Source organism: Jaculus jaculus, chromosome 9 (assembly GCF_020740685.1).
Source record: "Jaculus jaculus isolate mJacJac1 chromosome 9, mJacJac1.mat.Y.cur, whole genome shotgun sequence".
Classification (NCBI taxonomy): Eukaryota; Metazoa; Chordata; class Mammalia; order Rodentia; family Dipodidae; genus Jaculus; species Jaculus jaculus.
The window spans coordinates 52,913,008-52,940,369 of record NC_059110.1 but is presented as its reverse complement, the minus strand read 5'-3'; the positions used below and the strand labels follow the sequence as shown (position 1 = coordinate 52,940,369).

The window sequence follows — 27,362 nt, the reverse complement described above, 5'->3', positions numbered from 1 at the left end:
AAGTCCAAATGGATTAACAACCTCAATTTAAGACCTGAAAATCTCCTACTAGAAGAAAAAACAGGACAATATATGCACAATAGAGGAGTGGGGAAAGACTTCTTGAACAAAATTCCAGTAGCTCAGGAAATTAAACAATCACTCAACCAGTGGGATTTCATGAATCTAAAAAGCTTTTGCACAGAAAAACATATCATAAGCAGAGCCAACACAGTACCCACAGAATGGGAGAAAATTTTTGCCAGCTATACTACTGATAAAGCCCTAATATCTAGACCCTACAAAGAACTCAAAAACACGAAAGAATAAAAAAATCAAACAACCCATTCCAAAAATGGGGCAGAGAACTGAATAGGGAGTTCTCAGAGGAAGAAACACAAATGGCTAACACACACTTAACAAAATGTTCAATATCCCTAAACCATTAGGGAAATGCAAATTAAAACAACTATGACATTCCACCTTACTCCAGTAGTGATGACAATCATTTAAAAAGCAAATGACAACAAATGTTGGTGAGGATGTGGAGAAAGAGGAACTCTCATTCACTGTTGGGAATGTAAACTCATACAACCAGTACAAAAATCAATATGGAGATTCCTGAAAACAATGAATATAGAGCTACCAACAGACCCAGTTATTCCTTTGCTTGATATTTATCCTAAATGTTCCATGCTTCACTACAGAAATATTTGCTCAACCATGTTTATAACTACTCAATTCATAATAGCTATGAACTGCAATCAATCCAGGTTGATTGGATGAATGGATACATTGGATGAATGGATAACAAAGTTGTGGTACATTTACACAGTGGAATTCTGCTCAGCAGTAAGAAAAAAAATGATACAATGAAATTTGTAGAAAAATGGAAAGACTTGGAACAGATCATATTCTGCAAACTCACACAGTCACAGAATGACAAATGCTACATGGTCTCACTCATCTGTGGTTCCTAACCTGGACCAGCTTGAGTTGCTGACATACCTGATTGACAACTCAACACCCAGACAATAGGTATGGAAGGGTTTGGGGGGAGAAGAAGAGGATGGAGGAAAACAAATACAGAACTAAATTCAAAATGAACTGATACCATAGAAACTGTTATCCTTGAAGATAGACTAAAATATATAACCCTCAACATGTGTGTGTGAGGGGATGGGCACCGGAAAAGAAGGGATCTGGAGAGTGTGGGATGAATCTTAACCTTAATTTTTTTTTGTTGTTGCTGTTGTTTCTGGCCTACAACCCCCAGAACCAGAAATTGGTTACTACCCACAATGCTGTTGATTAGAGAGACCCATTAGGTTCCCAAAACAAGACAGGCTTTTGTCAAAGCACTTAATTAACCCCTGAGGCACAAGTCAAGGCCTTATTGCTGAAGACACCATATGCTGTTGACACAGAGCATGGAGAGACCTGTCTAGAATCCAGAAGACAGCCAGTCTCCAGACAGCCTATCTAGTGCTGGAAAGTGTCACATTAGCTACTGAGGGAAAGGGGCCAACAACAGTCTGAGCAACTAGAGGTTTAAGCTACTCAAAAGCAAACACCATGACAGGATGTACATGCCAGTGCAATAGTGGCACACAGCCTTGGTGGGTAACCAATAGCTTTCTGATTGGCTAAGATCTGCTCAGTATAATGGAACCCATATCTGGAATTAAGAACCAGGTCAGAAGACTATGGTCTCCAACGACAAGCTCTTATGAGTTTTTGGCTCTTAGGAGCCTCTGCTTTGGTAAGTGCTTGAGAATTCTCAGCACTTACCAAAGCGGAGGCTCCTAAGAGCTCCTCACTGGAGTAGACTTAAAATACACTGACCATGGCTCAGGGAATTTTACAGAAGAGGGGGTGGAAAAATTCTAAGAGCCACAGATTGAGACATCATGTGCAGAGGCATTTCCTTCCCCCCAAAACTGACTGCTACTCTCACAATGCACAACCCACAACCCCATGGTAAATACCTACAACCCCACTGACTAGGGTCCCCGGTGGAATGGGTTCAGGGACAAGGGAAAAGAGGGTGCCAACACATGATGTATCTACACAAAATAGATGAGTAAGTATAAATTATTAAAAAAAAAAAAAACCCAAAACCTTTCCTTCCATCAGCTGCTTTTGGTTAGGTGCTTCTTGCCAGTAATATAAAGGTAAGTGCACAAAAACCTCAGTTTGATACCTAGTACCCATGTAAAAATTCTGGGTGTGGTGGCATGCACCTGTAATTTCAGCACTGGGGAAGCAGAGATCTCTACAGCTCCAGGCTAGAGACAGACTCTGTCTCACAAAGAAATAGACAGCACTTCTAGAATAACAACCAAGATTATCTATTGGACACCATAAGCACATGCACATATGTATGTATACAGATATGAACATGCATATACATTCATGCATAGCACACACACATATGGACATGACAAACATATATGGACATGACAAACACATATGGACATGACAAACAAGACATATAACACAGTGATAGAGTAGAGGATCACATAAATTAAATATAAAGGATTTTTTTACATAAATATTTTATTTTAGTAAACAAAAAATATTCAGGGCTGTAGAGATGGCTTAGCGGTTAAGCGCTTGCCTGTGAAGCCTAAGGACCCCGGTTCGAGGCTCGGTTCCCCAGGTCCCACGTTAGCCAGATGCACAAGGGGGCGCACGTGTCTGGAGTTCGTTTGCAGAGGCTGGAAGCCCTGACGCGCCCATTCTCTCTCTCTCCTTCTGTCTTTCTCTCTGTGTCTGTTGCTCTCAAATAAATAAATAAATTTAAAAGAATATTCATGGCTTAGATTTTAAAATACTTTTATAGATAAGGATAGCTTCTAGGCCCAAATACTAACAGCAAAGCCAGTACTGCTGGTAGGAATCCAAGCCCCACATGTATTTTATACCTAAAGAATAGAGGACAGCATGCATGTTACCTTCTACACAGCTGAAACAGGGAAGGAACAGACACTCATGAGGACTGGGCAGCAAATCTGTCTGATCCCCACCTTCCTGCTGCAGAAGCAGTGCAGAGCTGAGGTACATCAGATGGGCTGGGTTCCTGACCTCACTGACTGGTCTTTCTCCCACTGTTAACATCAGGCCAAAGGCCATAGCTACAGAAACAGAGTATTAGAAAAGAAAGAGGAAGCTACCCAGACAATCTTGTTTCTTTCCAAGCTCAGCAGTGAATAAATTTTACCTCCTGAAGACTTTGTCCAAAAATGTGCTATTTGCATCTGTATCATACAATGCTCCCTGTACTAGAACTCATTCTGTAGCCCAGGATGGTCTTGAACTCATAACAATCCTTCTACCTCAGCCTCCCTAGTTCTGGGATTAAAAGTGTGATCCAGGGCTGGAGGGATGGCTTAGTGGTTAAGACATTTGTCTGCAAAGCCAAAGGAGCCAGGTTCGTCACCCCAGTACCCACGTTAGCCAGATGCACAAGGTGGCAAATGTGTCTGGAGTTCGTTTCCAGTAGCTGGAGGCCCCGATTCTCTCTGTCTCTCTCCCTCCCTCCTTCCCTTCTTCTTTTTCTCTGTCAAATAAATAAATAAGAATAAAATATTTTTAAAAAGTGTGATCCAGCATATCAGGCTTAAAACAATGTACTACATACACACATACACACCTCACTTAAAACTATATAAACTCTGAACTGTGAAAATTAAGAAAATTCAAATGATTCAGTGGCACGTACAATATCAAAACTATGGCTTTGATGTTTAAGCACTCACCAGAAGTTTTTGTTTGCCCATCATCAATACCAATAGCTAATGCTTCCATCATGTCAGCTTTCCTTTGATGAAATTCAAATGGATGCATTTTTCCCTTATTAACTTCTATTTCCATATGTCGTATTTGCTGTTGCTTGTATCCTCCAGAATTATCTAAACCATACTGTCCCTAATGAATACAACACAAATGAGTTATTTTTACATCCCTGTACTTCAATGAGATGGGAGCTTACAAAAGTTTTTATTTGAAAATGTATGTTGACATAGTTTGGTTTATGGACTTTTACTAAAAAAATCAGCTTGAAGATTTTTATGAAAACTAAATCACACACATATATACACTTACATATACAACTAAACTAATTAACTGTAAAGTACACAGAGAAAAATCTGTTTCAAAAACACGATGGGCTGAATAGATGGCTTAGTGGTTTAGGCACTTGCCTGCGCAGCCAAAGGACCCAGGTTCAATTCCCCAGGACCCATGTAAGCCAGATGCACAAGATGGCACATGCATCTGGAGTTCATTTGCAGTTGCTGGAGGCCCTGGCACACCCATTCTCTCTCTCTCCTTCTTTGCCTCTCTCTTTCTCTCTCACATAAATAAATAAAAATAAAATATTTAAAACAACAGACAAAATAGGCTGAAAATTTAAAAAATACATGTGCTAAATAAAACTACTTAATGTTATAACTGTTATTCATCTTTGTACCTGCAACTTCTGAAATTCTTCCATTTCTTGTCTTGATTCTTCAGATTTCCTTTGTCTGTCCTCTTCCTGTTGAAGCTGGTGAGCTAATTCTCGATCACTAGAACACTGGTCCATGCCTATCAGATTTTATAATGTTCAGGATAAAGTAACTGCTATAAAACAAAGCTTACTTACTAGATAATAAGTATTTTAAAATACAACAGATTATATTATTTGCCATTTATTCATGACTGTTATGTCATGGAATCAGGGAACACAAATCTGGCAGAACTCAGAAATGCTTCTACTAAGAGAATTACCTACATTACTACCATCTAATACTAATTCTAACAATACTAACACCAACATATCCAGTCAGTGTTTAAGCTATAATAAGCACTTTTCATTAACTAACTGATTTGATTTTCCTGAAAATTTTGTGATGTATCATCTATGGAGGAACTCAAAATTTAAAAAGGTTATGTAACACTGCACTGATGCCTCTCAATACAAATAAAGAATAATTTTTCCAAGTTAGTACCAAGGGAGAATGAAAGAATAATAAAATCACAAAAATATAATTTGCATAATATACATTTGTAAATTCAACATATTAATATGACCTGATAGTGGCTGACACTACCTACACAAGACCTGAATAACAGGAAGGGAAAAATGATGACATCAAAATAGAAGAGAGACTAGTTGGAAAGAAGGGATTCATTGGGGGGGGGGGGGAGGATTAGGAAGGGCAGGAAAGGGAAGGTTGTGGGAGGGGATTATAATCATCATATATTGTCTATGTGTATAAAAAATTAAACAATAATTTTAGTTTAAGCACAAATTATATAACTTTGCAATATAATGTCCTTTTCCTTCTATCCCAGTGCCCCTCAGGTTCATTAATCAGTGCCTTCTGAATAGTACCTTGTTTCCTTGACCCTTTATTACTCAGGGTGCTACAGAGAAACAAAACTGATAAAGACTAAAAGAACACATCATGAGGGGACTTATCAGTGGATTGGTTCGCACAATCATGTGGGTTAAAATGTTTAATGAGGGCTGGAGAGATGGCTAAGCAGTTAAGGTGCTTGCCTGCAAAGCCTAACGACCTGGGTTCGATTCCCCAGTAGTAGCTATGTAAAGTCAGATACACAAAGTGGCACATGCATCTGGAGTTCATTTGTAGTGACTGGAGGCCCTGGTGTGCCCACTTTGTCTCTTTCTGCAACTTTTTCTCTCAAATAAATAAAATATTTGTTGTTTTATTTTTATTTTATTTATTTGAGAGTGAAAGAGGAAGAGTGAGAGAGCAAGAGAGCAAGAATAGGTATGCCAGAGCCTTCAGTCACTGCAAATGAACTCCAGAAGCATGTGCCACCTTATGCATTTGGTTTATGTGGGTCCTGGAGAATTGAACCTGGGTCCTTTGGCTTTGCAGAAGAGCTCCTTAATCACTAAGCCATCCCTCCAGCCCCCAATAAAATATTTTTTTGAAAAAGTTCAATGGTAGACTGTATGAAGCTGGAAAGATAGAGAAACCAGTGGAAGCCCCACAATCAGTATGACAAGGTAGCAGACCTCAGTCTGTGGCTGAAGACAGGATCTTTGGAAGAGCTGTTCATGCAAACGCAAGTCTCAGATTCCTAAGCTGAAGAGTCTGATGTCCAAGAGCAATAGCAGGAAAAATAGGCTTCAACCCAGAAGGAACAGTCCAGGTTTACCCTTTTAGTCAGCTTTCCTGGTTTCCTTGCAGTTTGCTGACACATAGGTCAGCTTGTGCTGGAAACATTCTCAGACACACTCAGAAGAAATAATTCCCTAAGAATTCTCCAATCAAGAGACATCAGTATCCTAACATTATGTTTTCACTATGAAACTGAATATACTTTATTTTTTTAAAAAAATTATTTGCAAAGAGAGAGAGAGAGAGAATATGAATGGGCACACTAGGCCCTCCAGCCACTGCAAAAAAATGCTAGATGCTTGTGCCACTTTGTGCATCTGGTTTTATGTGGCTACTAGGGAATCAAACCTGGGCCTTTAGGTTTACAGGCAAGTACCTTAATGGCTAAGCCATCTCTCTAGCCATCTAAGCTATCTCATCTATCATCTTTCTTTTCAAACCTCTCAGCTGCTACTAAACCAAATGGTTCCCCCACCTATTATTGGGATATGCAATTTATAACTGATTTTTAGCATACCCTGACACTACCAACATAGACCGTATCTTTCTCCCATTAGTATTATAGACTTCTAGAGCACATATGTGCATAAAAAGCCTATCATAAACAGTAAGAATTAGCAGACATTCAGCTTTTAAAAGATTATCCTTTAAAAGAAGTTACTGATAGGAATTAGAAGGAAGCCCGTTTTATAGGCAGCTAGGTACTGGCCCAAGAGGAATAAACAGATAAACGGTCCCGACAGAATTGATGAACACATGTTTAAAGACAACAGAATCTGGGAACTGAAATCCAAAGCGGTGGCTCACATTGACATTTCTCCTCTCCCTTGCAAAAGTCAAAAATCCCTGACTCATGCTGACTCACCAGTAGGCCAGCTGGTGGATACACAAAATAATCAGTCTTTTGTCTAACTTATCAGTCTACCAGGAGCCCCCACAAATATATTCCAAGTAACCAATCCAGTCACTAGACTTGATGGCTAGTAAACATCCCTAAGGGTATCAAATCACTAGCCTAGGGCTGGAGAGATGGCTTAGCGGTTAAGCGCTTGCCTGAGAAGCCTAAGGACCCCGGTTCGAGGCTCAATTCCCCAAGACCCACGTTAGCCAGATGCACAAGGGGGCGCACGCATCTGGAGTTCGTTTGCAGTGGCTGGAGGCCCTGGCATCCCATTCTCTGTCTCTCTCTCTCTGCCTCTTTCTCTCTCTGTCTGTCACTCCCAAATAAATAAAAATTAAAAAAAAAATCACTAGCCTACCAGGAGCCCCCTCATATATATTCAAAGAAACCAATCTAATCTATCCCAATTTGATAACTAATTTACATTCTCAAGGGTATAAAAGCCCCAGACAAGTTACTATGTTGCTATTGGCTCAAGTGCTTGTCTGCTTTACTTTCACTTACTTTTCTAATAAACTTTTGCTTAACTTGTCATTCTGCCATGTTTGCACTTACACAGGTTGCAAGACAACAAATTTGAAGCCACTGGATTATTGGGGCATTTTGGTGACCACTGAATGTCCAGTGCTCTAACCCCTAACGTAAGCCCATCTAGAGCCCAGAAAGGGTCCATCTTTCTCCAAACTCACAAGAGTATTCCCATAGTCATCCAAAAGAAGACAGTGCTAACTGGAGTAGGTAATAAATAACCACCAAAGTGGAAGACTTCCCTGTTGCTTAGTAACTTTCCTCTTGGAGGTAGGAGGAGTAAGAAAGTAACATGAAGATCACTGATGCTGCCACTAAGTCACTGAACATTGAAGACTCATATGCACATTCAGAAACTGAAACATGAGTAGAATACAATGGACTTCTTTTACCATGTACTTTGTTTATTTTTTAAATTTATTTGAGAGAGACAGACAGAGAGAGAAAGAGGGAGGGACAGAGAAAGAGAGAGAGAGAGCACGTGCAGACACCAAGGCCTCCAGCCACTGCAAACGAACTCCAGACATGTGTGCCCCCTTGTGCATCTGGCTAACATGGGTCCTGGGGAATTGAGCCTCGAACCGGGGTCCATAGGCTTCATAGGCAAGTGCTTAACCACTAAGTCAGCTCTCCAGCCCTACCGTGTACTTTGTTATTTTCTGTGGGTTTACCAAACTCATATAAAGCACCACAATGATTAATTAATGTCACAAGTTAAAAAGGACAGGCAGGACTGGAGAGCAAGTTAGGGCACTTGACTGCAAAGCTAAAGGGCCCAGGTTCATTTCCCCTGGAACCATGTAAGCCAGATGCACAAGGTAGCACATGTGTCGAGTTCATTTGCAGTGGCTGGAGGACCTGGCGTGCCCATTCTCTCCCCTCTCTCTCAAATAAATAAATATTTTTTTTTTTAAAGGATAGAGAAAATCTAAACCAGGTAGTAGTTTTAGAAGATTAGACAGGCAGCTGGAAATGCAATGAAAAGATTTTCTAGTTACACAGCTCACACACATTCAAAAAGTTATAGGTGTAATAAAAAGTTGGGTTTTTTTTTTTTTGTTGTTGTTGTTTTTTTTTTTTTTTTTTTTTGGTTTTTCGAGGTAGGGTCTCACTCTGGTCCAGGCAAAAAGTTTTTTTTTTTAAATATTTTATTATTTATTTGAGAAAAAGACAGTGAGAGAGAAAAAGGCAGGGAGTGAGAGGGAAAGAATGGGTGCACCAGGGCCTCCAGCCACTACAAATGAATTCCAGATGCCTATGTCACTCTATCCATCTGGCTTATGCGGATACAGGAGAACTGAACTTGGATGAGTCCTTGGGCTTTGCAGGCAAGTGCTTTAACTTCTAAGCCATCTCACCAGCCCCAATAAAAACTTTTAAAAGGAATAAAAATGTTATCTTAAGTGATGTACAGCCTTGCTTTGATGTTATCACCATACAACTTTTTGGTAAAACAGTTTCTAAAGAACACACTACAGCTAGATAAGAATTACTTAAAAGAACAGATTTATTTTTAAATCATGGTTTCTCTGCATCAGTAACTTGAAACTAGATATGTATCTTAGGAAGTAGAAATTAAATTAAGATACTTTTATCTTTAAACATATAAGCATACCTTGTTGAAAGCTGCTTTCTTCTAAATGCAAGTCAACATGTTCCTGAAGAATATGGTAATCTGTACATATGAGCCCACACATAGGACAACTGTAGAGTGGGTGATCACAGTCTGTATTAAAAATATAAGTAAGATGGTTTAATTTGTAGAATTTTTAGTTTTCACCCCATACCAATGACTACTGGGCACTTACTAAATTCATCATACAAGTAAAAGGTCTTTATCACTAGATATGGACATGACAGAGACTATCTACTTCTCTGTAGTCTTTTATTACAGAAATAAAAGGTCTTTGAAGGTGGATTTGAAGCTGTTTATCTATCTTTAGGGTTCAAACAAAAAAAACATCACATCAGAGCATATAATAAACAATCATATCTGTAATCAAAATAAGAAAAGTAGAAAGGAAAATCAAAGTGGAAAGTAGGGCCAGTCTGGATATGAAGTTTCTGGGGCTAAATTATCTGTACCATACAAAGTGGTACAATGCTGAACTTAAACGTTGAGTATAAAGCTGTGCATTGGTGCCATACTTCCTTCTTAGGAGTAGAAGATTAAAGAGCTAGATCCGTCATATCTACCCAGCACAGAAGAATTCATATTTCTGCTCTGTGAGACTGAGGCCTAGAGAATAACAGGCATAGAGGAGGGGCTCACAATTGTTATACACAGACAGTGAAAGCACTAAGGAATTCATATATGTCTAACATGGAAACAGCAATGCCACAGTGAAAGAATCATGATGCTGTTAAATTGGAAGGACCATATGACTAAAAATTTCCATAAGATATGAATTCTAAATTGTGAATTACAAACCTATTGGGAGGTCCAATGCCAAACAAAGTAGTCTAGAAAAAACATAAATTAAGCATGTGGTATCATATGCCTGAAATCTTAACACTTTAACTTTTTAGAGAACACATGTGTGTGTGAGAGAGAACTGGCATGCCAGGGCCTCAGACTCTGCAATCAAACTCCAGATGCTTGTGCCACCTAATGGGCATATGTGACCTTGCACTTGCCTCACCTTTGTGCATCTGCCTTATGTGGGATCTGGACAGTTGAACATGGGTCCATAGGGTTAGCAGGCAAGCATCTCTATAGCCTGTGAAATCTTCAGACTTTAGAAGCTAAGTTAGAAGAATCTGAGTTCAAGGCCAGCCTGTACTCAAAGTGAGATTATGTTTCTAAATTAATTACTAAAAATACAAACAGATTTCCGGTTAAGATGGCGGCGTAGGTACCATGCCAAAGCAGCCTAGGGAGGAAAAAAGACCAAAAAAACTCAGCAAAATACACACTTCTACTAAAAAGTGAGGTGTACAGGAAAATGAAGCAGCAGCGGAGAAGTAAAAGAGATCCAGAGCATCCAGAGCCTGCAAGGACAGCAAAAGTGGCCCCTGGCAGCTCTGCCAACTGTGGCGGTGCACGAGAAAGCTGCCAGACTCGGCTCCAGCCACAGGAAAAGCCAGGTGCGGGGAGCATCCACTCACCCCGGAGCTCTCCGCAACTCAAGAAACGTGAAGGGAGAGCGGCAGTGAGCAACAGAGGAGCAGACCACGAGGTAGAAGAACATGTGGAACAGCAGGAGAACCAGAGCAGCTGCGGCTCTCTCCTGTCCCACACCGCCTGAGACCAGCTCCAGCAAACAGAGCAGTGGTCCTGGGACCTGGATACACCAATTTGAGCCAACAGCGGGACCCAAGAAGGAGCAGAGTCCAGCAGCAACATCAGCAGCTCCAGCAACAGTAACAGAGGCCGCAGCAGCAGCAGATCCACTACTGACAGCAGCGGCAGACCCAGCAGCAGCAGCAGCAGCAGCAGCGGTGACAGACCCAGGAGAGGCGGCTTAAGCAGCAGCAGTTCCAGCAGCGGGTGTGCTGATCTGCAGGGCCACAGTTGCCAAGCTCGGTTGGCCCTGCAGGAAAAGCCAGTGCCCAGCTCCAGAAATCAGAACAGCAGCCCGACGACCAGGCAGCAACTTGACTGAGACCAAAACCATCAAAGGTAACTGGAATTGCACCAGGGAAGGATCTCACTTGGTCACAAGCTGACTTGGATCCCTCAACAGACGAGAAATCTTAACCTCTATGTTGATAGAGGATCTGGTTGTTATAATAACTACTCTGGCATACATACTTGGGGCTGTTTTTGATTGAATGGGTACAGTGTTTAGTTAACTTTTAGAATCTACCTGTATTTTATTCCACTCAGCCTACTTGAATACTCCCATAGCAGGGAAACTCAACCCCTAGGAGCACCTTTGTAGATACTCTGAGAGTCTTAAGAGCCACACCTAATACCTTAAGCTCCTACCATGAAAAGAAATAACATCAAATCAATTGATACAGGTAAGAGTACCCAGCTAGCTAGGAAATCCAAGCATTAACTTAATCCAAAATGCAAAAAGATATACATTATAACACAAGAAACACTAAAAAGCAAGACGATATAAATCCACCTAAAAGTATTAATGCATCAGAAATGACCTCCAGTGAGAAGGAGTTACAGGAAATGCCTGAGAAAGATTTAAAAAGAATGATTGTAAATATGTTCAAAGAAGTCAGAGAACAAATCAAAGGAGTCAAAGAGGAAATCAAAGGAATCAAAGAAGATGCAGGACACCAATTTCATGAAATAAAGAAGGCAATACAAGACATAAATAAGGAAATAGAAATAATAAGGAAAAACCAGTCAGAATTACTAGCAATAAAAAAACACAGTTAATGAAATAAAAAACTCTGTAGAAAATCTCACCAGTAGAATGAATGAAGGAGAGGACAGAATATCTAAGCTAGAAGACCAGGTGGCAGATCTAATATAGGCCAACAAAGAGAAAGACAAACTTATAGAAAAATATGAGTGGGCATTTCAAGATATTCGGGACACTAGGAAAAGATCAAATATAAGAATTCAGTGCATGGTAGAAGGAGAAGAATTCTACTGCAAAGGCATAGTAGGCGTCTTCAACAAAATCATAGAAGAAAATTTCCCCCAAATTGGGAAAGAGGTGCCAATGCAGATACAGGAAGCCTTTAGAACCCCAGCAGACAAAACCTGGAAAAAACCTCTCCTCGCCATATTATAATCAAACTTCCAAACACACACACCAAAGAAAAATTATTTAAAGCAGTTAGAGAGAAAAATCAAGTTACCTACAAAAGCAAGCCCATCAGGATTACAGCAGATTATTCAACACAAACTTTTAAAGCCAGAAGGGCTTGGAGTGATATATTCCAAGTTCTGAAAGATAACAACTGTCAACCAAGGTTACTTTATCCTGCAAAGCTATCCATTCAAATAGATGGAGAAATAAGGACATCCCATGACAAAAGCAGGTTAAAGGAGAATTTGAAGACAAAACCAGCTCTACAGAAAATACAGAATCCTCTATGCTGAAGAAAAGGAAAAGCACACAAATAAGGAACCTCGAAAAAACAAGCAATACTCAAATACTACTTAACACAAGAGAGCACAGGTAGAACTGGAACCACACACACACACACACACACACACACACAAAGGCAAACATAAATACACACCTTTCAATAATATCTCTTAATATCAACGGCCTCAATGCCCCAACCAAATGACATAGGTTTGCACACTGGGTTAAAAAGCAGGATCCTACAATTCGTTGTCTCCAAGAAACTCACCTTTCTTCAAAGGATAGACATTATCTTAGGGAAAAAGGTTGGAAGACGGTGTTTCAAGCACATGGGCCTAGAAAACAAGCAGGGGTTGCTATCCTAATATCTGACAGGTAGACTTCAGTCCAACGTTAGTCAAGAAAGATAATGAAGGTCACTTTATATTGATTAAGGACACACTCCAACAGGAGGACATTACAATCCTTAACATATATGCACCTAACATGGGGGCTCCCAAATTCATCAAACACCATTAAAACTAAGGTCACAGATAACACCAAACACAGTGGTGGTGGGTGACTTTAACACCCCACTCTCATCAATTGACAGGTCATCCCAGGAAAAAACAAACAAACAGGCATCTGGACTAAATGAGGTCATAGAAGGAATGGACGTAACTGATATATACGGGACATTTCATCCAAAGGCTGCAGAATATACATTCTTCTCAGCAGCACATGGAACATTCTCTAAAATAGACCATATATTAGGACACAAAGCAAATCTTAACAAATTCAGGAAAAAGAAATAACTCCTTGCATTCTATCTGATCACAAAGGAATTAAACTACAAATCAGTAGCAAGAAAGGCTATAGAGCATACACAAAATCATGGAAACTAAACAATACACTACTAAATGATGAATGGGCCAATGAAGAAATCAAAAAGGAAATCAAAAAATTTATAGAGTCAAATGATAATGAGAACACAACATACCAAAATCTCTGGGACACAATGAAGGCAGTTCTAAGAGGTAAATTTATAGCCTTAAGTGCCTATATTAAGAAATTCAAAAGGTCGCAAGTAAACGACCTAATGCTTAACTTTAAAGCCTTGGAAAAAGAACAAGGCAAAACAAAAATCAGTAGGCGGGCAGAAATAATAAAGATTAGGGCAGAAATTAATGAAATAGAAACAAACAAACAAAAAAAATCCAAAGAATTAATGAAACAAAGAGTTGGTTCTTTGAAAGGATAAACAAGATTGATAAACTCTTAGCAAATCTGACCAAAAGAAAGAGAGAAGAGACACAAATTAATAAAATTAGAGAGGAAAAAGGTGACATAACATCACAACAGATACCAGAGAAATTCAAAAAATCATAGGGACATACTATAAAAACATATACTCCACAAAGTATGAAAATCTGGAAGACATGGTTGATTTCCTTGATTTATATGACCTATCTAAATTAAATCAAGATGAGATTAATCCTTAAATACACCTATAAAAAGCATAGAGATCTGCACAGTTATCAAAAATCTCCCAACTAAAGAAAAGCCCAGGCCCAGATGGATTCACTGCTGAATTTTACGACCTTCAAGGAAGAGCTAACACCACCATTGCTTCTTAAGCTTTTCCATAAAATAGAAAAAGAAGGAATTCTACCAAACTCCTTCTATGAGGCCAGCATCACTCTGATACCAAAATCAGGGAAAGATAGAACAAAAAAAGAAAATTACAGACCAATCTCCCTCATGAACATAGATGCAAAAATTCTCAACAAAATATTGGCAAACAGAATACAAGAGTATATCAAAAAGATCATTCACCCTGACCAAGTAGGCTTTATCCCAGAGATGCAGGGATGGTCCAATATATGCAAATCTACAAATGTAATACATTATATAAACGGGATGAAGGACAAAAACCACATGATCATCTCATTGGATGCAGAGAAAGCATTTGACAAAATCAAACATCCCTTCATGATAAAAGTCCTACAGAGACTGGGACTAGAAGGAACATATCCCAATATAATAAAAGCTATTTATGACAAGCCTACAGCCAACATATTACTAAATGGGGAAAAACTAGAAGCTTTTCCACTGAAATCAGGAACAAGACATGCGTGTCCACTGTCTCCACTTTTATTTAATATAGTTTTGGAAGTCTTAGCCATAGCAATAAGGCAAGAGACACACATAAAAGGGATACAAATTGGAAAGGAAGAGATCAAGTTATCATTATTTGCAGACGACATAATTCCATACATAAAGGACCCTAAAAACTCTACTAGCAAACTGTTAGAGGTGATCAAAACCTACAGCCACGTAGCAGGATACAAAATAAATACACAGAACACAGTAGCCTTCATATATGCTAACAACAAATACACACAGGATGAAATCAGAGAATCACTCCCATTCACAACTGCATCAAAAAAAAAATAAAGTACCTTGGAATAAACCTAACCAAGGAAGTAAAGAATCTCTACAATAAGAACTTTAAAACACTCAAGCAAGAAATTGCAGAAGACACTAGAAAGTGCAGAAACATCCCCTGTTCCTGGATTGGAAGAATCAATATTGTGAAAATGGCAATCTTACCAAAGGCAATCTACACATTTAATGCAATCCCTATCAAAATTCCAAAAGGATTCTTCATGGAAATAGAAAAAACAATCCAAAAATTCATTTGGAATCACAAAAAACCTCGAATATCTAAAATAATACTGAGCAACAAAAATAAGGCTGGTGGTATCACCATACCTGATTTTAACCTATACTACAGAGCCATAGTAACTAAAACAGTGTGCTACTGGCACAAAAACAGACATGTAGATCAGTGGAATCAAACAAGCCAATCAAAAAATGGGCTATGGAGCTAAATAGAGAGTTCTCAAAGGAAGAAATACGAATGGCATATAAGCATCTAATAAATGTTCTACATCATTAGTCATCAGGGAAATGCAGATTAAAACTACACTGAGATTCCATCTCACTCCTTTCAGATTGGCTACCATCATGAAAACAAATGATCATAAATGTTCTGGGGTGTTGAAAAAAGAGGAATCCTTCTATTATGCTAGTGGGAATGCAATCTGGTCCAGCCATATTGGAAATCTATGTGGAGGTTCCTAAAACAGCTAAAGATTGGTCTACCATATGACCCAGCTATAGCACTCCTAGGCATATATCCTAAGGACTCATCTCATTTCCTTAGAAGTACGTGCTCAACCATGTTTACTGCTGCTCAATTTATAATAGCTGGGAAATGGAACCAGCCTACATGTCCCTCAACTGATGAGTGGATAATGAGGATGTGGCACATTTATACAATGGAGTTCTATTCAGCGGTAAAGAAAAATGAAGTTATGAAATTTGCAGAAAAATGGATGGACCTGGAAAGGATTATACTAGGTGAGGTAACCCAGGCCCAGAAAGCCAAGTGCCACATGTTCTCTCTCATATGTGGATCCTACCTACAGATGATTGGGCTTCTGCGTGAGAATGAAAATAGTTAGTAGCAGAGGCCAGTAAGTTAAAAAGGAGACATAAAGGGAAGAGAAAGGAAGGGAGGAGGGTACTTAATAGGTTGATACTGTATATATGTAAGTACAATGTGTGATGGGGAGGTAATATGATGGAGAATGGAATTTCAAAGGGGAAAGTGTGGGGGTGGGAGGGAGGGAATTACCATGGGATGTTTTTTTATGATCATGGAAAATGCTAATAAAAATAAAAATAAATACAAACAAATAAGCAAGCTAAAATCTAGTTACTAAATCTAACAATGTGCAATTTAGTAATATAATAAAAGTAATGGCATAAAAGTATCAATAAATTATGTACTGATGATGCTTATTATAATGGTTTATAGATGTCTTTGCTTATTCCCTTTATCACCATATTTCTATAAACTGATCCCTTCATTCCTTCCAATTTGAACTGATCATAAGCTTCTTCCACAGCTATGTGCCGCATTCTCACTGTAAATTTATTTTATTACCCTAAGTCTAAACCTCAGAGATCCAGCATCACCATCCAATGAATGGTCACTTCAACTTCATACATTAATGGCTACCTGGTTAGCCCATTTCTCTAACAGTTCTTTAGAACAGAGGAAATTTTCCTATCATATTCCATGGCCTGAGAAGTAGAAAAGGTGTCCCTTGTATTCCCTTTCAAACCAGTTTTCTTCTTTCCTTCTGCAAACACACCATTGTTTTAGTAGTTTCTGTCATTAATCTTTCTTGAAATACTACATGCTTTTATTTATTCATAATTTCAGCACCTGGATGAGAATATTTTTCTAGCTCTTATACTGTGTTCACTCTTCGTAACTTCAATATTAAGAGGAATGGTTCTTTGCCTTCCCTTTCAGTCTTTACCCTAATTTAGCCACCAATAACATAAGTATATCCCTGATTTATCATTACAGCTTACTTCTGCAATCTCTATAACAAACCTCTGTCTTCAATCTAGTTATCTGTCCACCTCATTTCTTAGAATTTTACCACTGTGTAGGCCTTTGGCCTAATTAAAACCTGCTGTATAGAATACATATAGAGGCTTTGAATTTTTTGTCACTCATCTCTTATGAATTTTTTATTTTCCAACAGATTCTATGTTTTTTCCATATGATAATCCTTCCCTTAAACATTTTCAAACTCCTTAGTTCCATTTACTCTACCGGAACATTAGTTATTATCAAGTCATCTATCTATTCTGCTACGTCCACGGCGACCTCGCCTGTGTAGCAAGCAGAGATGCTTCTGTACTGGAAGAGAGCTGAGGACAGAGGGCTAGCACTCTTCGGAGGGATGCCCCCGGTGACCCCTTGGCAGTCAGTTACTGTAATGGTTCTTGCTGCCCAAGTCACGACGACCTGATTGCTGGCGCCAATGAGCTGTTTCTGCGTTCTGTTTCTTTCCTGCTTTCTTCTGGTTGTTTGTCAAAGAACAGCTAATTCAACACTTATTAGTAATCATGCACGCAATCAGAGTACAAGAAACAATCTAAGCATTAAATGTGCCCCTCCTATGATTAGGGCAATGGAGGGAATGTATAACTCTACTAAGAATAAAAAATTAACTTTAGGACAATTTTTGATGGTGTAGAGCAAAAACAGCTTATGATGTTTGAGAACGATACTGATCCTGAGAAAGTAAAAGTAGAAATGTTGATCAATAATGTTCATAAGAAGCATGACAGTTCTGCAGAAAAGGAGTTACAAAACTTAGGCATTCCCACCAGGAAACTTCCTGGGGGATATGTCCAGTACTTGATCAAGGGCTGTTAGTAGACTCCCAGAGCTGGAATCTACTTAGTTCCACTCCCCTATGAGGGAGGATATGATGAATTCGGTAATAGATGAATGAATTATGAAGGAAAAAGGAGGCTATGGCATTCTCTTCCATTTATGAAATGCTTAGCAAGGACACGTAAGCCTTGGTGCTTATACTCTAGATAAGAAAGAAAAGAATTCCTGAAAAACATTAAACCAGCCTTAAAATATTGGTGGTCTTTTGGATAGAAACACTTTTATAATAAATATGAGGATTATATAAATAATCTAATAAGTGGAAAGAGATGGCTCTCTGCTTGGTTTATAAAAAATAAATAACCTATTGTTCACCTTACATCCCTTACCCCAAGCTTCTATTCATGTAAAGCTGTGGTCAATGATGCAAGGCGTCCTTCTTAAAAAATGGGTACAGTTCCTGCCTGATCAACATTGCATGTATGCTTACAATAGAACAATACTTAAGATTGTTTAGATTAATGATTTCTGAGATCACTTGTTGGCTTGCTAAGTTTCCCTGTTCAATCTGTATAAAATCTTCATGAAACCTTCAGTAAATTACAGCAGCTTATTCTACCTAGAGTGTGTCTGTCTGTCATTTCCTCGCCGAATCCCGAGTTCTCCTTGAGCCTGCGCCCTTGTTCTCCCTCAGTCCTGATCTCCCCGAGAGTCAGTCCGCGGCACTATTCCATTTGTGTACCTCTAATGACAATCAGGTCTTTTTCTTTTCTTTTTTTCTTCATTCAAAGCCACACTTGGCAATAGTTTGCTGACAGTGTGCCAACACAGTAGTACCAGGCATTTCTCATTAGTAAGAATTCCTATTGCAGTCCATAAAGTTTTCATTATCAGCAGACAATGAATCTCTACTTAGAATACTGATAGGAAATCAATGCACAAGAATCCAAGTTAGTAAGATTAAGCAAGACTGGACATCTTAACAATACATATAAGTTGATAATCTAGGTAGGGCATGGTGGCACACACCTTTAATTCCAGGACTCAGGAGGCAAAGGTAGGAGGATCACTCGTGAGCTCAAGGCTACCCCCCAAGACCACATAGTGAATTCCAGGTCAGCCTGGGCTACAGCAAGACCCAACCTTGAACCCCCCCCCCCAAAAAAAGATAATCTTTAAATCTGCAAAAGTTAAATAAGGGAGTAAGGGAACCATTCCAAGTTACAAATGTTAAGGAAACTAACATAACATGTACTAGGAATGTAAAAGAATTTTATGAAAGGATGTAAATGATAACCTTTATTTACATGAAAATGGATTTTTACCTGATAATATTTCAACAGAATGGTCACAGAATTTGACACAATAGTTCTCAAATACAAACAAAAAGTAATGAAGCTGTCTAAGTTAACAATGAAAAGAATGTTATAAATTACAGCTAGTAAAATAATGAGGTAATGAGAAAATATCAGCCAAGTAAATAAAGAATTGAAAGACCATGAACTAACCCATTTGACATAAAAACTTACTAGAAGGTAAAGTACTAGGAATTAGCATAGGAAAAAGTTAGACCCCAAATTCTCACAACATACACAATATACATACATACACAATTAAAATGGAGTACAAGTATGTAAAACAAGACTATAAACATTAAGATTTTTAGAATACATAGATAAATAGACATCTTTATGACCTCAGAGTCAAAAACATTGCCTTAGGCAACATATGGAAAGCATATACAAAACTTAAATCCTGCACAAAATTAAAACATCAGCAAAAGCAAAAGCTGTAGAATATAACTGAATAAGGATTATCATTGAAAATATACTTAAGCAACAGAAAAAGATAGGCAATAGGTAAGCAGACAAAAATGCAAGAAGATAAGAATATAAGAATTAAAAAATTCACATAACAAAAACAGAATACTTAGTGTAACATACACATCACAATAAAAGGGATTAACTGTGAAAAAGATATTTATTCTACTGACAATTAGGAAAATGTACTAAAATTAATCTAGATACTTTTTTGCCTTTTATAAAGTTATATGTAAAATATTTTAAAAAAATTAATCCAAATAGGTCAGTACTCTAAATATAAAATGTAAAATTCAACCAAAATTCGGATCCATGAAGGAAAAATTAGGTTGTACTTCACTGAAATTAAAATTTTCTAGCAGACTTTGAAATATGTTGAAAATTAAAATACAAACCATGCAGATACTGGGGTTAAAGATATCTATCTGATATTACACTTATATCCAAAATATACATGGACTCTAAAAATTCAACAATAAGAAATATATATATATAAATTCCTAAACCTATTTTTACCAACAACAGAGCATCAAAACACATGAAACAAAATACAAAAGAGCTGAGTTAAAAAAAAAAAAACCCACAGATTTGCAATTATAAATCGGGATTTCAAGAATATTTTCTCAAAAGCCATGTAACTACTTGTGAGGTTTAGAATTAGAAAACCATGGAGAATTTCTTTTAGGGCTCACAGTATTTACTTAACACCAATCAGGATGCTATCAGGACTCAAGCATAGAGAAAGTGGGAGGAGGCTTTGAGTCCTCTAGGAAGAGGAAAGGAAGGTTTTTAAGGTCTTTTGAGTAAAGAAGTGGGGAAGGGTAGTACTCTGTGAATACTGCATGGGCTGTCAGTTTAACAAGGAGATAAGAAGTCATGCTAGAGCCATGCATTCAATCTAAATCATTGTAAGGTGGGTTCTTCTCTCTGTGTTAGCTCCAAGGAAGGGGCTGTTTTCTCACATCAAAAAAGAAATTGTAGCCGGGCGTGGTGGTGCACGCCTTTAATCCCAGCACTCGGGAGGCAGAGGTAGGAGGATCGCCGTGAGTTCGAGGCCACCCTGAGACTCCACAGTGAATTCCAGGTCAGCCTGGGCTAGAGTGAGACCCTACCTCGAAAACCAAAAAAAAAAAAAAAAAAAAAGAAAGAAAGAAAAAGAAATTGAGCCAGACATGGTGGTGCACGCTTTTAATCCCAGCACTCATGAAGCAGAGGTAGAAAGATCACCATGAGTTCAAGGCCACCCTGAGACTACATAGTGAATTCCAGGTCACCCTGAGCTAGAGTGAAACCCTACCTCAAAAAACCAAAAAGAAAAGGGCTGGAGAAATGGCTTAGCGGTTAAGCACTTGCCTGTGAAGCCTAAGGCCCCTGGTTCGAGGCTTGGTTCCCCAGGTCCCACGTTAGCCAGATGCACAAGGGGGCGCACGCGTCTGGAGTTCGTTTGCAGTGGCTGGAAGCCCTGGTGCGCCCATCCTCTCTCTCTCCCTCTATCTGTCTTTCTCCCTGTGTCTGTCACTCTCAAATAAATAAATAAATAATGAACAAAAAAAATTTAAAAAAAAAAAAGAAAGTAATTGAGGAGGACTTGAGAAAATGGAAAGACCTCCCACACTCCTGGATAGGCAGAATTAACATTGTGAAAATGGCAATCTTACCTAAGGCAATATACAGATTTAATGCAATCCCAACCAAAATTCCAACATTGTTCTTCACAGAGATAGAAAAAAATGATCTCAAAATTCATATGGAAAGGCAGAAGGCCTCTGATATCCAAGCATATCCTCAGCAAAAGAAACACATATGGAGGCATCATCATACCTGATCTAAAGCTATACTACAAAGCCATAGTAACAAAAACAGCATGGTACTGGCATAAAAACAGGAGTATAGACTAATGGAACAGAATCAAGGAACTGGACTTTGGGTGTAGTAACTACAAGTACTTGATATTTGACAAAGGCCCTAACAATATAGGCTGGAAAAAAGATAGCATATTCAACAAATGGTGCTGGACAAATGCAGGAACTTGAAACTTGATCCACACATCTCATCATGCACAACAATCAAGTTCAAATGGGTCAAAGACCTCAATATAAGACTGGAAACTCGGTTACTATTGGAAGAAAAAATAGGAGAAACTTTCCATGATATGGGAATGGGAAAAGACTTCCTGAACAAAACCCCAGTAGCACAGCACCTTAAACAATCACTCAAAAATGGGATCAAATGAAGCTGAAAAGTTTCTGCAGACAAACATACAATAAGCAGAGCCAATAGATTACCCACAGAATGGGAGAAAATATTTGCTGACAGAGGCCTAATTTCTAGACTCTACAAAGAACTCAAAAACAATAAAAAAGTCAAACAACCCACTCACAAAATGGGGCAAAGCACTGGACAGGAAATTCTAAGAGGAAGAAATATAAATGGTAACCACACGCTTAAGAAAATGTTCATCATCCCTAATCATCAGGGAACTGCAAATTAAAAGAACTATGAGATTCCATCTTACCCCAGTAAGGATAGCAAACATTACAAAATCAAATAAAAATAAATGCTGGCCAGGATGTGGAGAAATAGGAACCTTTATCCACTGTTGGCAGGAGTGTAAGATGGTACAACCACTTTGGAAAGCAAAAAAAGTTGACTATAAAGTTACCAACAGACTCAGTTATTCTCTTACTGGGCATGTATCCTAAAAGCTCCATGCCTCAGTTCAGAAAGATTTACTCAACCATGTTTATAGCTGCTGAATTTGTAATAGCTAAGAGCTGGAATCAACCCAGATGTCCATTATTAGATGAATGGATAACTATGATGTGGTAGATCTACATGATGGAACTCTACACAGCAGTAAGGAAAAATGACAAAATAAAATTTGAAGAAAAATGGTCGAACCTAGAATAAATCATTCTCAGTGAACTCACCCAATCACAGAAAGGCAATCGCTGCATAGTCTCACTCATCTACAGCTCCTAACCTGAATCTACCCAAGATGCTGATGTACTGTACCTAACAAACATCTTGAGGAGAGGACAATAGGGTGGGAGTAAAGGGAGGGTAGTGGTGGAGATTGGGGACACAAAACTAGACCCAAGTGGCAATGGTACCATAATATTCTACATCTTTTTTTTAAAGTTTTTTTTTGTTTGTTTATTTTTACTTATTTATTTGAGAATGACAGACAGAGAAAGGCAGAGAGAGAGAGTGAGAGAATGGGCACGCCAGTGCCTCCAGCCACTACAAATGAACTCCAGACGCATGTGCCCCCTTGTGCATCTGGCTAACGTGGGTCCTGGGGAATCAAGCCTCAAACCGGGGTCCTTGGGCTTCATAGGCAAGTGCTTAACCGCTAAGCCATCTCTCCAGCCCATATTCTACATCTTAACTAACAGACTAAATGATTGAACCTTCACCAGGCCCTTAGAGGGAACACCTGAATCACAAGGTCCTGGAGAGAATACAATGAAGACTGACCTTAATCTTCTCCTGTTTCTATTTCTTCCTCCCACCCCCTGCCACTTCTTTCTCTTCTCTTTCTTTTATATTGCCTATCTTCTTTTTCCTTCTTTTCTTGGGTGCTGACCTGTAACTCCCAGTACCAGCATGTGGCTATCATCCACAATGAGCTCTTGATCAGAGAGACCTACAAGGTTTCCCAAAAGAAGACAGATTTCTGTCAGAGTACTTGATGATCCACCAAAAGTTAGTGGTAAGACTCCATTGCTGAAGACGCCATATGCTGTTGGCATGTAACATGGAGTGACATGGCTGGAACCTGGAAGAGAGTCAGTCCCCAGTCAGTTAGCTTGTCTAATGCCAGAAGTTGCTACATGAGCCACTGGGGGAAAATGACCAATATCTGTCCAAGCAACTTGTGGTCTAAGCTACTCAGCAGCAACCAACCTGATGTGATGCTCACACAAGTGCAATAGTGGCACACAGCCATGGTGGGAAACCAACTGCTCTTGATTTGGGTAACTGATCAGCTCAGTGGAATGGAACCCAAAGCTGGAGCTGGGAAACAAGTCAGAACCATATCCAAAAATGAGCCTACTCTCCATTATCAAGCTACTACCAATCATGGGCTAAAGAGGGCCTACACCTATTAAATTCTTCATAAAAAAAGCATTTGTTATCACATTTATCTGGTGTTAACTTTACTCTCCATTGGAGAGTTTGCTTGTCTTTTTCAGACAGAAAATCCTAAGGAGAGAACTTGCCCATCATACTTCAAACAGGCTTCAGCTGTAACTAAGAGTAATTGGTGAAGTAAACAATAGTGCTGTTTTCCTTGTGAACATGGTACCAGCACACAGTGAAGGAGATAGACACAGAGAACCCTCAAATCCTACCAAACCAGATATCCAGAGACACAGAGGCTCCCAAGACCTCATCACTGACACAGACCTAAAATGAACCCAAAGAAGGCTCAGGGAAATTTGCAGAAGAGGGGGTGGGAAGAATTTCAGAGCCACATGTTGGGTCCTGATACATACAGACATTGCCTCATATCCTTAACTGATGGCTAACCCCACAATGCACAACCCATATTCCCCAATGAGGAGGGTCCCTGTGGAGGGGGGAGAACAGGGAGGAGGCTAATGAAGGTATCAACTTGAATGTATACACTGAGTGCAAAACTAATTTTAAAAAAGTCAAAAAGAAAAGAAATAGAACAATGCCCAACAAAACTTCAGCCTTTTCAAGCACCCATGAAACAGATACCAAGGCAGACCATATAATGTATCTTGAGCTGTAAAGCCAGTCTCAACAAATTGAAAGGACTTGACATCATACTGGGTGTATTCTATAACCATGATGAACTCAGAACCCAGGATAGTCTAATATCACTGTGATGCTGGAAATAAACTGAATATGTTCTAGAAATTAGACAGAAAGTTTCCAAAACTATTCTAAATGTAGCTGAAGTATTTTCTGTCTGTATCAATTGTTTTTCAGCATAGTAGTTTTATATTCCAATGACAATAAATAAACAATGTTATGGTCATAAATTGGGTAGTAATCTGACTTATAAACCAACTTTAGGACATCACATATTAAATGGAGGCTACTACTACTTAAAATGACATACAATAATAAATTGAACATTTTACCTTCTAATGGAGTGTCCAAAAGATTGGCATGCTTTGTTTTTACATGAATTTCTATATCTTCGCTATATTTCTCTTTTTCCCCACAGAATGGACATACAGGGGGACTATATGTTGCTTCATAAATTGATCCTTTTACCCCATATAATTCACATTGCTTTCCCTTACTTTTCAGGAACTTTCCAGACTCAGTTAAGTTCTCTAAATAAAAGGCTCCATATGTTAAAGTACCATCATTAGGTAGGTTTTGAGTTGAACTCTTTGGATGACTAGATGCACCATCTGAATGAATACCTGAATTAACTTCCATTGCGCTCTGTAAGGTGTTGTCCTTCCTATATGAAGTTCCATACTGTATTGTATCTATCTTCTCAAAGTTTCTTTTTGACATGTTCTGTTCAAAATGAGCAGTTTCAATATGAAAACACATTTCATCATAATTTATGCCTGGCAACTTGCAAAATGGACATATAACTTCATTTTCCATGTGAACAGTTAGGTGAGCCTTCATGTCTGGTTCTGAGGTTACTGTTTCACCACATATATCACAAGAAAGCATGGTGTGCAGGTATCTAGAAATGAACACAAAGTCACTCTAAGTTTCAAAGTAATAAATGAAGAAAAATGCATTTCATAAAATGATTTGGAAATATTCTTTTGTATATTGAGGTACATCACTTTGATCAAGAAATTTTCAAAGTATTTACTCTTCCTCAATTATAGACTTCACAAATCTCAAGCAAAATCTCATTACAGGTTAAGCATCCTTACTATGAGAATCCAAATTTTCCAAAATTCACAACACTTGAGCTCTGACATGTTATTAGAAGTGGATCTACACCTGACTTCATCTGATGAATGGCAGTCAATACACAAGCACACTAAAAATATTAATACATGTGCATATAATTATGTGTATGACACATAAATGAATTGTGTTTACAGTTCCATCTCATAATGCCTCATGGGTGTGTAAACACTCCAAAATCCTAAAATATCCAAAATCTGAAACATTTCCACTCCTAAGCAGTTTAGTTGAGGGATATTCAAGTTTGTCTCTTCCAGGTATCCACAATAATAATAATGAAACCAAATAACTTAAGAATATTCCAAAGTGTGTTTGGTTTGGAGGGATGTAAACAAATTATGTGTAACAAATTATCAATGGAAAATTTGGTGAAAATACACCGAAGAAGTCGATTCATCCGCTAACGTATCTGAACACTGAAATTTAATGTACATTTCAATGGGGAAGGTAGATATAACTTAATAACACTTAAAATCTTTACTAAAATAGATCAAACTAAGTATTACTGCCTTCATTCTACACACATGGAGAAAACCTTTCTCAGTTGGAGGGAATTGAACTGTAGGCCCATGTTTCATCATTTTAGGAAAGATCTCATCTCTCTGAGGTTCCCTCTATCAGGTTATACTTGATCAATCATCAATTTTAAGTTTTATGAAGTAATAAAGTACTTTCTACTTATGATGGTGGTGTTAAATCTTTTTTTTTTTAAGGAATCGCACCACCACTTTACATCGCTCAGTTAAGAAGTACTTAAAAGCAAGGAGCAAAAGAAAAAAGAGGGCATTTTCCCTTAATTTAAGTAAACTGAGCTTTACAAAACTTCCACATTGTTCTTTTTGTCGTTTCTTTGCAGAGAAACGAAAGTAAGTTTCTAATTTTAGAAGTTCTTTTGACTCCCAAGAGGGAGAAACGCCACGTCGTTTCTTTTCTTCCAGCGCCTGGGCCATACTGGCAGGTAAAAGGTATGCCTGGACCGGACTCAGGAGGGGATGGGCTTCTTGCTGATGCCTGTGGCAGCCTGGTGCGTGATGAGAGGAAGTGAAGGGTAAGTCTGACAAACCCTGGCCAAGGTCCAGATCGAGGGCACGAAAACTAACCAGACCTAGTTCCAGAGCTCGAAGCGTGGGGACAGGGAGGGTGAGGTCAGTTCTTAGCCTTCGGGAGAACAAGCCATCAGAGGCCCAGAGCTCGCCCTGCTTCGCGTCTGCCCCGCCGCGCCCGCTCCTCCGCTCGCACAAAAGACCCCCCGCCAGGCCTTCAAGTACTCACAGCTTCACGGCACTAGAAGAAACAATCCAGGACTCCAAGAAACTCCAGAGCTCAGTATCACGTTTAGAAAAAGAAAACACACACATACATACACCACTCCACTTCCTTAATACTCCGGAAAAGAGGGAATCCCAGCATGCCCCGGTCCATGCTGACTGAGTCGTAGAGCATGCTGGGAGTCGAAGTCATTTTTTTTGTGTCCTTCCCAGTGGGGATACCCATCAGGAAGAGAAACTAAGCTCTGAGATTTCCAAGACTTCGACTGAGTAAATTATTATAGAGGATCCGTTGTACACAGTGGTAAAATTATGAACTGGAGATGGCTTAGTGGTTAAAAGCACTTTCTTACAATGGCAACATTATGTCAGACTTAAATCTATTTGGGATATTTATGTCATTTGATTGTTATATTTTAAAAGATAATTCTGGGCTGGAGAGATGGCTTAGCGGTTAAAGCACTTGCCCGCAAAGCCAAAGGACCGAGATTCGATTCCCCAGGACCCAGGTAATCCAGATGCACAGGGTGGCCTATGTGTGTGAAGTTCG

At 38.9% G+C, this 27,362-nt stretch overlaps 1 protein-coding gene across 2 annotated transcripts in view; it reads right to left on the bottom strand.

Annotated features, from left to right (window-relative positions):
- Zup1 (zinc finger containing ubiquitin peptidase 1) overlaps window positions 1–26,933 on the bottom strand; it is a 41,032-nt gene extending 14,099 nt beyond the window's left edge. The window contains exons 1-5 of one of the 2 annotated variants that reach the window (XM_004651249.2): window positions 26,817–26,933; window positions 24,740–25,308; window positions 9,164–9,274; window positions 4,454–4,569; window positions 3,741–3,909 (exon numbers count right to left, since the gene is read on the bottom strand). In XM_004651249.2, coding sequence (XP_004651306.2) covers window positions 3,741–3,909; window positions 4,454–4,569; window positions 9,164–9,274; window positions 24,740–25,308; window positions 26,817–26,902 — 1,051 coding nt within the window. In that variant the 5' untranslated portion in view covers window positions 26,903–26,933. The remainder of the gene's footprint in view (window positions 1–3,740; window positions 3,910–4,453; window positions 4,570–9,163; window positions 9,275–24,739; window positions 25,309–26,816) is intronic. The other variant, XM_045159582.1, reaches the window with a different exon arrangement.
- Window positions 26,934–27,362: the final 429 nt, after the last annotated feature.